Source organism: Mauremys reevesii, linkage group 2 (assembly GCF_016161935.1).
Source record: "Mauremys reevesii isolate NIE-2019 linkage group 2, ASM1616193v1, whole genome shotgun sequence".
NCBI classification, from domain to species: Eukaryota; Metazoa; Chordata; order Testudines; family Geoemydidae; genus Mauremys; species Mauremys reevesii.
The window spans coordinates 10,929,457-10,941,527 of NC_052624.1; the positions used below are offsets into that span (position 1 = coordinate 10,929,457).

Genomic DNA, 12,071 nt, shown 5'->3' on the forward strand with positions numbered 1-12,071 from the left:
ACAACTTTAAAGTTTACAACATCTTTATTCAATAGGTCATACCTAATTTGAAGCTTGCTATAAATGCTACAGCACATACAGCACTAATGCTTAAACTTCCTATTATCTTAGATAATGTAACTATTGCTGTGTTATCTAAACTTTTTATAATTAATCAAGGGAAGCCTGCAAACACAATGGTTACATTTTCCAAGGTGATGCTTAAAGCATGGCTACAGTGCTTTTACATCGGGAATAAAATCTATAGGCTCACAATATATAAAAAATCAATAAAGCTTGGTTATGAAATATGTATACCAGTGGCTTGACTTTTTCATAGGTGCTGAATTTAAGAATCTCATTAATATCTGATGGGGCTGCTGATAGTACTAGTGAAAACTAGGCCTGTTGTGAATATAAATTCCCAGAATATTTAGGCAGCAGATGAAAATCTTTAAGAGGATGCTGAGAGTTCATAAAATGTATCTGAAACAGTATCTTATGTTTTTATAGTCTAAATACTTCCACTGATCAGGTCTCATGTGTAGAAAACAAGCTGTATTGTATGTTCAAAGGTCAATCAGGCATGCATGACATCTGATAATGGCTGTCTAGAAGTCCTCATATTCCTCCTGCGTTGCACAAACTGTTGAATATTTTCAGAAAGTATTTGACCATTAGTAAATAATAACTTGAATCTGCTTTGTAATGTATTACCTTTTGTCAAACATAAAATGTTGGAATTGATCTGAAGAGACCTTAACAGTGTATTTCAAAACATGGTTAACTACTTTAAAGCAGGCTAAAAACCAATCCAAAACTTCAAAATGTACACTTCCACAGAACTCTTGTGGTTTTCTCCAGTTAAGAGAAGCAAAGCACCACTTTTAGTTATATGAAGTCTCTTTCTAAACTACTTAGTGAACTTATGAATCAGGTTGAGTTAAAAGGTTACACAAAAATGATTAACAGCAGTCCCAGGACAAGATTCAAATATTAGATCTATACATGAATATTTTATAAAATCTCTGCTTTAGAAAGACTCCATACAAAATTGCACTGAAATGTTAGCTTTGGAGAAGAATCCCAATTTTAGTGTAAACAATGGGAAAGTTGAAGCTAAAATCCAGCAAAACAAATTACTTTGCTCTCATGAGACATGAGATTCCTACTTGATAGTTATGCTGAGAGATTGCTATAAGGAGTTAAGGTGGCTGGCTTCAGTCACAAAGATGTGTGGCGAAACTGCTAGTGAATGATTCTCTGCTGCAGACACCATGCTTCTGAGCTATGAAGTAGCTCCATAGAAAGTCACATAAACACAAAAAGCACTATGGCAGAAATGAAATAAAAGCAGCCTCTTTTCAATTGTAATGTGTCTCTTGCTTAATGGAAGAAGAGAAGAGATGAATCATGAAGGGAGATGAATCTGGCACAGGTTCTAGGTTTTGGATGTGAGGGACCTTGAAGCAAGTCTTGTATTTGCCCATTCTGCCACCATCCCACTGCTCAGATTAAACTGATAATTTTAGTAGTGGCTCGCTAAGTGTTCTATGTATACATCTAATCTAAAAAGAAATGCAGTATTTTTAGCCAAACATCTTGGTAAAATGTCATCTTGGCAGATAACTTCTATTGTGCTTTGAAACAAAGAGTTGATAGCATAAGGCAAATAGAGAATTAAAACTAATTCCCATGGATGGGAACAGCATCTGGATCCTGGAATCCTAACTATCTCATAGAATCGTAGAATCATAGAATTCAAGATCAGAAGGGACCATTATGATCATCTAGTCTGACCTCCTGCAAGATGCAGGCCACATAAGCCGATCCACCCACTCCTGTACTAATTCTCTCCCTTGACTCTGCTGTTGAATGCTCCAAATCATGATTTAAAGACTTCAAGTAGCAGATAATCCACCAGCAAGCGACCCCTGCCCCATGCTTCGGAGGAAGGCGAAAAACCTCCAGGGCCACTGCCAATCTACCCTGGAGGAAAATTCCTTCCCGACCCCAAATATGGCGATCAGCTGAACCCCGAGCATGTGGGCAAGACTTTCCAGCCAGACCCTCTGGAAAAGGCTAACAATATCCCAACATTGACCCTTTGTACTAATTACCAGTGTGGCACGTTATTGACCTATTGACTAAACCCGTTATCCTATCATACCTTCCCCTCCATAAACTTATCCTTATCTCAACCCATATACCAAAATTATAGCTCTAATAGGCATCAGTGCAGATGGAGAATATTATGAGGTGAGGAGTGGATAGTACAGAGATGTATGAAGGTAGTGCTTTCTATAATCCCTACCAACTAGGCCCTTAATTCAGAAGTCTGAGAGGAGATATGATAACAGTTTTCAAGTACATAAAAGGTTGTTACAAGGAGGAGGGAGAAAAAAAATGTTCTTCTTAACCACTGAGGATAGGACAAGAAGCAATGGGCTTAAATTGCCACAATGGAGGTTTAGGTTGGACATTAGGAAAAACTTCCTAACTGTCAGAGTGGTTAAACACTGGAATAAATTGCCTAGGGAGGTTGTGGAATCTCCATCATTGGGGATTTTTAAGAGCAGGTTGGACAAACACTTGTCAGGGATGGTCTAGATAATAGTCCTGCCATGAGTGCAGGGGACTGGACTAGATGACCTCTCGAGGTCCCTTCCAGTCCTATCATTCTATGATTCTGAAAATAGGATTTTTGATTTCTGAGCCTAAGTTTGGTATGAGCACCAAGAACATTATTTAGAGTGCTCCATAATGCCTTACATGGAGTAAAATTTTTAAATGGGGCTTCCAGAAAAACTAGTTTTTCAATAAATCCTTATCAGGATTTCAGTTTTCCCTTTAGTATTTGAAACTTTCCAGAGGGAGCTGCATGAATGTTTGAAAACTAAATTTAGAATGGGATTTTTTTACATTGACAAAATCAGTTCTCTATGCGTAATTCATGATTGTGCTGTTTCTCTGTATTCCCCTGCTCCCTACATGCATTCTGACTGCTTGATCTCTATTAGGTTTGGGACACCTAATATTTGGACAGCATCAGAATGGACACTTCCCAGTAGCCCCCAGAAATATTCCATAACCTTTTTTTAAAATGTTGATGGGGGCATTTTCAACAAAACAGATTGTTATATGCAAAGTCATGTTTCTTAAGCTAGATAAAACCCAACTTCCGTATTCAGAAGTGTTACTATTAAAGAAATGCCTTATGGGAAATGTAGTCTATTGTTTTTATTCTAGTAGCTTGTTACCATTTAGATACAACCGCCCAAAAACTGGAAAAATTCTCTCCTCTCCCCTAGCATCCCTTAATCTCTTTCAGATGACTGGGGGGCTGTTCATGTGTTGTTTTGCTAGGGTCTCGCACATGCATTGACTGGAGCAAAATGAGACAAAATTACCTTTCTGCTGAGAAATTCTCTAACCAAAGATGCAGCCACTTCTTCCACAAAAGAGTTATCCATTTTATTCCAAAACATACAGGGGTGTTCTTTACTTGATCAAAATTGGTCATTAAAATTTGCTGACTTCCTAGCTCTTCCGTACAGCCATTAACCACTGCATTCCTGAAGCAGACAGCTCAAATTGCAGCCTGCAGTACCCTCCTCTGTTGCCTTGTCATGGATTTGTTGCCATGGAGACTGTGTGTCATCAGAGATGGCCAGAGAACTCCTCCCCTCTGTGAGAAAGCAGATTTTTCATGCAGCTGAAAACAGCTCTTGTGTTAACACTCAGTATGCAACCAGTGTGCATAATATTTCAATTAAAGTTCAATATATTGTAAACATGAGATTCCAAGGAAACCATTCTCAACTTTGGATCATAATACTCAAATCTCAATTTACCCAAGATTTTCTAAATTATTTACCAACATATTTAATGAAAATGTGTCTATTCATTTTAGTGAGTACTTTTCTAGGTCCACCTTAAACTCTAATGTCAATGTTGACATTTAAGAGGTATGCTTATTACATATGACAACATGAAGCTATTAACATTCTTGAAGGCATCCTAAAGGAACAATTTCATAGATACCAAGGCCAGGAGGCATGACTGTGTTCATATAGTCCGACCTTTTATATAAAATAGGCCATAGGACTTCCCCAAAATAATTCTTAAAGTATATATTAGAAAAAAAAAACATTCAATCTTGATTTAATAATTGTCAGTGATGGGTAATCACCCATGGTCCTTGGTAAATTGTTACAGTGGTTAATTACCATTACTGGCAAAAATCTATTCCTTGCAGGCTGAATGTATCTAGCTTCATTTCCAGCCATTGGAATAACTCTGCGTGACTGAAGAGCCCATTATCAAATATTTGTTCCCCATGTAGATACTAAGACTGTAATCAAATTACCCCCTTAGCTTCTCTTTTTAAACTAAATAGATGGATATCTGAGTCTCTTATAAGGCATGTTTTCTAATCCTTTGATCATTCTCACACCTCTTCTCTGAACCCTCTCCAATTTCTCAACATCCTTCTTGAATTGTGGGCACCAGAACTACTCACGGTAGCGTGGCAACAGTCCCACCAGTGCGAAATACAGAGTAGAGAGATTGTTTGCAATCATATTGTAGCAGCAAATGATTCACTTTTCAAACACCAGAAACTAGTAAGGTAACATGGAAGCTGAATTTTTCTACCTTGGCAGCTTCTGTAGAGGTGGGCGCGTTCAGCAGTGGAAATACCCTTGTAAGATCTTAGTAAAACATGAACACTGTATGTAGGCTGCTATACATTTTCTATTACAAATTCTGAGGTGAGTTGAAGGGAGTCAAATACAAGAATTTTTCATAGTTCATTGTATTGAAAATGCATAATAAAACATGCATTAAGATGAATTTCAGAGTATCACAATGAAATCAAGGTTGGCATGCCACATTTTGCTGTCTTACGCAAGCCAAAAATTAACTTCCATTTCACTTTTCTGTGGATGTGCCTTCACTTGGTGTGCTGTACATTATAATTGACCATGTACAGAGGGCCCCTTCCCTAAACAGATTGATACTCTAGATCGGTGATTCTCAACCAGAGGTACGCATACCTCTGGGGGTATGCAGAGGTCTTCCAAGGGGTACATCAACTCTTCTAGATATTTGCCTAGTTTTACAACAAGCTACATAAAAAAAATAGTGAAGTTGGTACAAACTAAAAATTCATAGACAACGACTTTATACTGCTCTAACTACAATATCTGTATACACTAAAAACTATGTTAAAAACAACAACAAAGAATTAGAGTCCAAAAACCACAGGGAAGACTTGCCAAAGCAAGAGGGGTCCTAAGAACATAAGAATGGCCATACTAGGTCAGACCAAAGGTCCATCTAGCCCAGTTATCCTGTCTTCCGACAGTGGCCAATGCCAGGTGCCCCAAAGGGAATGAACAGAACAGATAATCATTAAGTGATCCATCCTCTGTCGCCCATTCCCAGCTTCTGGCAAACAGGCTAGGGACACCATTCCTGTCCATCCTGGCTAATAGCCATTGATGGACCAGTTCTTCATGAACTTACCTAGTTTCTGTTTTGAACCCTGTTATAATCTTGGCCTTCACATCATCCTCTGGCTAGGAGTTCCACAGGTTGACTCTGCATTGTGTGAAAAAAATACTGTACTTCCTTTTTGTTTTAAAGCTGATGCCTATTAATTTAATTTGGTGTCCCCTAGATCTTGTGTAATGAGGAGTAAATAGCACTTCCATATTTACTTTCCCCACACCAGTCATGATTTTTAGACGTCTATCATATCCCCCCTTAGTCGTCTCTTTTCCAAGCTGAAAAGTACCAATCTTATTAATTGCTCCTCGTATGGTAGCCATTCCATTTTTGTAGCCCTTTTCTGAACCTTTTCCAATTCCAACCTTTTCCAGCAACCATCATGGGCAGTAAGAAGAAGCTGAGAGGGTCCATGGCCGGCAGTGCCCCTTATACTAGTGCATGAGTGTGCAGCTCTAGAGTGCACTATTGCCAGCCCAGCAGATACCACTGAGGGAAAAATCTCTGGCAACAGTGCATGTGGCATGCACACACCTAACATGGAGTGAATGAGTAAGCACTCAAAGAAGAATCATCCTTACCCTGTTCTGGTGTATCTTTCTTACTACCTTATGGACCAATGGAAAAGCATGTATCAAAACTCTTCCCTAGTGCAGAAAGAAAGGGTCTGATAGAGATACTGGCACTGCCTGCTCTGGAACAGAAGAGGCAATGCTTCTTGTTGGACCTCATTGTAAACAGGTCCACAACTGGTTGGACCCCAGCTGCAGAAGTTGGTCTGAACCAACTTGTCCTTTAGGGACCATTTATGCATCTGAGTGCTGTTTCTGCTGAGGTGATCTGCAAGTACATTGTTTGTTTTTCTCCTGCCAAATCAAATATAGGGCCACAGGCTAAACATTATGACAGATACAGCAGTCCCAGAGATTAGTGCCTCTGCATACAGGAGAGCATAGTGAGCCACCCGCCTGCTTGCTGACGTAATTGTCTATCACTACCTGACTCCATGCTGCCTTTGAAGTAGGTCCTATAATCCTGAACATGGGCATTTTCAAAGCTGATATGTTGGGGAGGAGGAGCCTGCAGAAACAAGAGAAGATGGGAGTAGACCTTGTCCTCCAGGAGTCTGCCTAGTAGCCATTGCCTTCTCCCTTCTCCCTTGTCCCCTGTCTTCCCTATCTCCTGATTGAGAGAGTGGTAGACTTCTGCTTTGTTAGCTTTCTTGATGTTTCTTTCCTGGAGCTCAGTGGAAGAAAAAGCTCTATTTCTATTATAACCAGGAGGTTGTAGCTCTTTTTGCTTCTCTAAGTGGACCTGAAACACAAATAGCTTGGGGCTGTTTTAAAAGAGTCGGTCAATAGCTAGCCCTCACAGGATTTAGAACCGGACCAATAATCGGCATGGGGTGAGTGGGGTAGATCCATCGGGCATGATGTTTTGTTACAATTTTTAGCTGCCAACTTCTCAGAGGCAGAACATCATTATCTCCAGCTTTTCTACCCCATCACAGAAAAGCTCCCAAACTGGATCAGTGTTTCTGTGGCTACCTTCCTCCAGAGAGATGCCATGTGGTGTTGGGGTCTGAGCCAGAGGAGCTGCCACTAGTTGTTATGAGAGGCTGAGGCAATAGTTCTCAACCTATTTACTAACGTGGACCACATACGCAGCTCTCTGTGTTACATGGACCGCATCCACACAATATATATATTACCTGTACATCTGTTTTTAAAAAATGAGGTTTTATTCAAATCAATACGGTAACTTTCATTTCAACACTGGCAAATGTCTACCAAGGTCATTTTAAATTAGCAAAATAAGTCAAAACATTAATTGTTAACATTAATTTACTATAAGGGTGGCATAGCATGGTGTATTGCCACCTTGACTTCTGTGCACGGCTGGACTAAGCACCCGGAGAGCGTGGCTGCCGAGCCTGCCTGCAAAGGTGGGGAGCCCTGCCTGATGTGGGGCCCCCTCACATGCATCCAACCCTCCACTGAGGGAGTGGTCCCCATCACCCTACCCTCCTGGGATGGTCCCCCCAATATCCAGACCTCCCCAACACTGGGCTGGGTGCTCCCCAGGCAGGGTGGGCAGTACAGCTCAGAGCTGTGTCCCTGACGCAGTCTTGCCTCTGCCCAAAGTTGCTCAGTGGACACTTCCTGAAGTTGAACCCCTGCCTGTGGAGCCTGGCTGCCATGAGATGCTCCCTGAGGCACTCCCTGCAGTACTGATCCCCCTGGGGCACCTGTCTCTCAGCAGCCCAGTCACACTGCGCTCGCCACCTGGAAACCTGCCTTTGCAGCCATGTCAGTTTTCCCACGTTCCCTGAGTGCAGAGTGGAACCACCTCCCTTTGGCTCCCTTTGGTTGCTCTGCCCCAGCCCCATGGTTGCTGGTCTCACGGTCACACAGTCTGAGCTCAGCCCCCACTGCAGGTGCTGGGGCAGTTGACTGCTGCTGGCAAGGTGGACTTGCTCCCACCAGCTCCATAACCTGAGGCTGTAAAAACGGAGTGACGCCTCCCTCCCCCCTATTGGACTGCAGAAGGTGGGCTGGGTTGGCAGGGGGCATATCTGACTCACACTTCAGCAGTTGGCAGTACTTAGTGCCCTGCCTGCCTGTTGCCGTGGTCCTAGCCCTGTGGGGAGAGCCTGCTCCAGCCAAAGTCACTGGGCCCGATCCTACGGGGAGGGGTATTATCCCAAAAAAATGGATTGCAGAACCCCTAGAATAACCTCATTGCCCCCTTAATCTATCCCTCCCAAGGTATGGGTTTCCAGGACAGTTAAACACCAAAGGACACAGATATAAACTTCTGATAAAATGATTGCCACAGGCAGTATTCTTTTCCACAACAAAGTATCTTTTTATTAATATAACTAAATAATCTGTACTACACTATAATCTAAAAGTAAATATCAGACACAATTCCTTAATGTAAGTCTGAGCATCTGAACTGCAGTGATGTACAGTTCAAATGACACTACATGGATACGATCCGGAGTAGGTGGCCAATCTGTAACGGGTCTCAGACAGCAGTGCTTACTTTGTACTTTGCAATTTTCCTATATGAACTTTAATGAATAAACTTTTATTCACACACACACACTTATACATAATACTACTACTACTAAACTATGGTACACTATATACTGAAATTTAATAGCAAGCTTACTTCCTCTGTTGGTTATTTGTATTGCTGCCGTAGACGTATGGGTGCAGCTGGTGTTACGGCACTGTGGCTGCTAGAGTTGCTGGTGATGCGGCTGCAGCGGTGGATGCTCTCTACAGCAGTGTTCTCAGGGTTCTAAACTGTCACTCTCTCCTCAGAACCCCTAAGGGTCGTCTCCTCGATCCTTCCAGCAGCTCTTCTGCCTGCTCTGTCAGATTTCCAATCTCTCTCAACTATCTCATTTGACTGCCTGATATACCGGTACTATTCTATCAGCACCGAGACCTTTACTGAGCATGCTCCAGATCTCACCCTTTAGTCTCACGTTTTATCTTTAGCCTATTTTTGCTCTATGTGTGTCCAGCAGTTTTAACAACCCCCAGTAACCTTTAGCTTCTACTCTGTAGCCTTTAGTGACCCATATCTTCAGCTGTGGGACCCTAAGTAACCTTTAGGCCTATAGCAATCTTTAGTTGTTTCCATTTTAACTTTCTACTGGGCATGCTAAGCCCAGAGATACTTCGTGGGCGTACTTCATTCTACTTGTAGCAATCATCTGCTCCACAACTTCCAATTAGTATACAGCCTGCAATTTTTCAATGGTGAAGTGACACTTATTTTAAAATGGAAGCTAGGGACCTAAGATGGAGTTCATGCAATTTTTCCAGTATTGGGGGGCGGGGAGCATGCTGAGCACTGTGGCTGATGCTGCTGGGTCAAATCCTGCAGGTGGGCTGAGCACCCTCTGTTCAACTGACGCTGCCCCCAGCTTTGTGCCCTGTGTGCCTGTCATGCTCGCCCTGCCCTAGTTACAGCCCTGTCAGAGGTCTTGTTGCTGGGTGAGAAGATCATGTGGTCTAATGTGAATTGATTAAGTTCCTGTGGGCCTGGAGGAGATGAAACCTCTGGGGATGATGATCTTACTCATGCCATGGTAGATGGCCTGAGCAGGGATTATCAAGATACAGGGTTCACAAAACCTTGTGTGCTATATATATGGTACTGTACATGTATGTCCAGAATGAGCTGGTCCCTTAGTGAATGGTATGTTTTGGCAATGTTTATATGTGAAGACTCAATGTCCATGACTTATAGTAGTAGTATAAGGGCCGTATCGTCAATCAAACCCTAACCCCGCCTGTTGGCCCCTTAAGCGCCACCCCTTGATCCCCTAGTCCCTCCCACCTGTCACTGGAAGTCCCGTCCCATGGGGGTATTACTTCTGGGGTCAAGGCGGCCACATGACTGGAAACAAGGTGTGTCATGTGACCCCTCTGGCAGAGGGTGGTGGGTGGAGATCTTAATCAGGATGGGTTTCGTCCTGAAAGAACTGCCCCAAGAGGAGATTTGACAAATCAGGGCGACTTCTGAGGCGGGGGTGACCCATCTGGAAGTGGGTTGTGTGACCCCTCTAAAAACTCTTCCCGCTGTCCTCTACCAATTAGGATGGGTTTCGTCCTGAAAATGCTGCTCAAAACATAGCTAAAGACGTGGTAGGTCTTGTCTCCTGTGCTGTTCTGGAGAAGGTGAGGAATACAGCTTCACAGGAAGGATCGGGGCTGGTGTACATTAAAAGGAGGAAGAGAAAGAGAAATATGTCATACTCGCGATGCACAGGTCCTCCAAAACCCTTTAAAAGAAGGGCTTTGACACAGGTCCATCCATAAGCGAAAGTCCAAGAGGAAGCCTGGGCGAAAGAGGAGACACGCTCTGTCTGGTAAAAGAGACATATTTTAATCATTATGGCTTTTGTTCTCTGCAGGTCTGAAGAGTGCACCAAATCCGAACTAGACTTGTTCCAAATAGCCCCTATGCAGACCAGCATTGAGAAAAGCATCTACATTGAGGTGCCGCCTCTATCGGCCGTTACGGAGTCTGCCCCCATTGACCTTTTTATAGCAGGGAATGGCATAGATTATATGGTTTTAAACAACACGCTGCTGTACCTGTGTTGCAAGATTGTAAAAGGAGACGGAACTGAACTCGCCGTGGACACCGAGGTGGGTCTGGTAAATTACCCCGTGGCCTCTGTTTTCAGTCAGTTGGATGTTACACTGGGAAACTGCCTCATAAGCCAAAAGCAACAACTGTAACCCTTAAAGGGCCTTTATAGAATCGGTGCTAATTTACAGCAATGACATCCTCGCCACACAATTTTCCACTGGCCTGTTTACAAAGACACTGTCGGACAGCACGAAGAAACAGAGTTGGATGGCGGGAATCTAGGGTTTGTGAGGTGTGCAAAGCTGACAGCCCAGAGCAGAACGGTAGAGCTGCTGGGTCATCTACCCAGCAGCCTGTTTTTTCAAGAAAAACTTTTGTTGAACTGAGTGGATGTGAAAATTAAACTGACTTGCAGTAAAGACGCTTTCTGTTTAATGGGCAGTGCGGTTGAAGGCTTTAAACTGTGCATTATATCAGCGTCCCTTTTTGTGAAGAAAGTACGGGTGGCCCTGAGTGTCCGTCTGGGGCACGCGGAGGTCCTGCTTACCGATAATGCTAAATACTCCGTGGGCCGTGTGGGAATGAAAGTGTTTAGCATCCCCGCGGGCAGCAGAGTCAGTAACCAGGAGAACCTGTTCTTGGGACAGTTACCCAAAATGCTTGTCCTAGGGTTTGTGGATAATGATGCCTTTCGCAGAAGTTACGCTAAAAATCCCTTTCATTTTAAACATTACAATATTAATTTTGTGGCCTTGTATGTGGATGGTGAACAGATACCGACCAAGCTTCTGCAACCAGACTTCGAGGCAGGACACTGCGTGAGAGAATACATGAATTTGGTACAGACGGCTGGTAAACACATGAAAGATCGTTCTCTGTTAATTGACCGTGAGGAGTTTGCACAGGGTTACACCTCATTTGCCTTTGACCTGTCTCCCGACCAGGAATGCACCGATCACTACTCCCTGATTAAAACCGGGAACCTGAGAGCAGAAATACGTTTTGGGAAGGCTTTAACGGTCACCGTCAATATGATTGTGTATGGGGTTTTTGACTATGTCATAGAGATAATCAGAGGAGAAACGTTCTGTTTGACTATATATGAACGTGGACACCGTGCAGCTTTCATGTATCTTATCAACGGATCCTTACACGAAAAAGAATTTCTTAGATGCGTTCCCTTGCGATTGGCTCCTTGTAGGAAAGCTGTCTCAGAGACCCCTAGGTCTGGTGGTGAACACGCATCCACACAACCAACCAGGTGAACACTGGCTCGCCTTGTATCTGGCGGAGCGTAACCGTGGAGAGTTTTTTTATTCATATGGGCACCCCCCAAACAGTGTGGTGTTTCCTAAAAGCATTATGAAATTTTTAAACAAAAATGCCACAGACGTGTTTCACAATAGACAATTACAAGACCCCCACTCCGTCGTCTATGGCTATCACTGCCTGTTTTTCTTACA

At 43.0% G+C, this 12,071-nt stretch overlaps 1 protein-coding gene across 13 annotated transcripts in view; it reads right to left on the reverse strand.

The window, feature by feature from the left end:
- Nucleotides 1-8,813, reverse strand: part of MINDY4 (MINDY lysine 48 deubiquitinase 4) — an 87,136-nt gene extending 78,323 nt beyond the window's left edge. For 7 of the 13 annotated variants that reach the window (XR_005593781.1, XM_039523207.1, XM_039523199.1 and 4 more), the window contains exons 1-2: nt 8,668-8,807; nt 3,390-3,667 (exon numbers count right to left, since the gene is read on the reverse strand). Coding sequence is in view for 8 of the 13 variants with exons in the window: in XM_039523207.1 (XP_039379141.1) it covers nt 3,390-3,467 (78 nt within the window). In the remaining 5 variants the exon portion in view is untranslated. The other 6 variants (XM_039523204.1, XM_039523202.1, XM_039523197.1 and 3 more) reach the window with 5 other exon arrangements.
- Between the last annotated feature and the right edge of the window lie 3,258 nt (nt 8,814-12,071).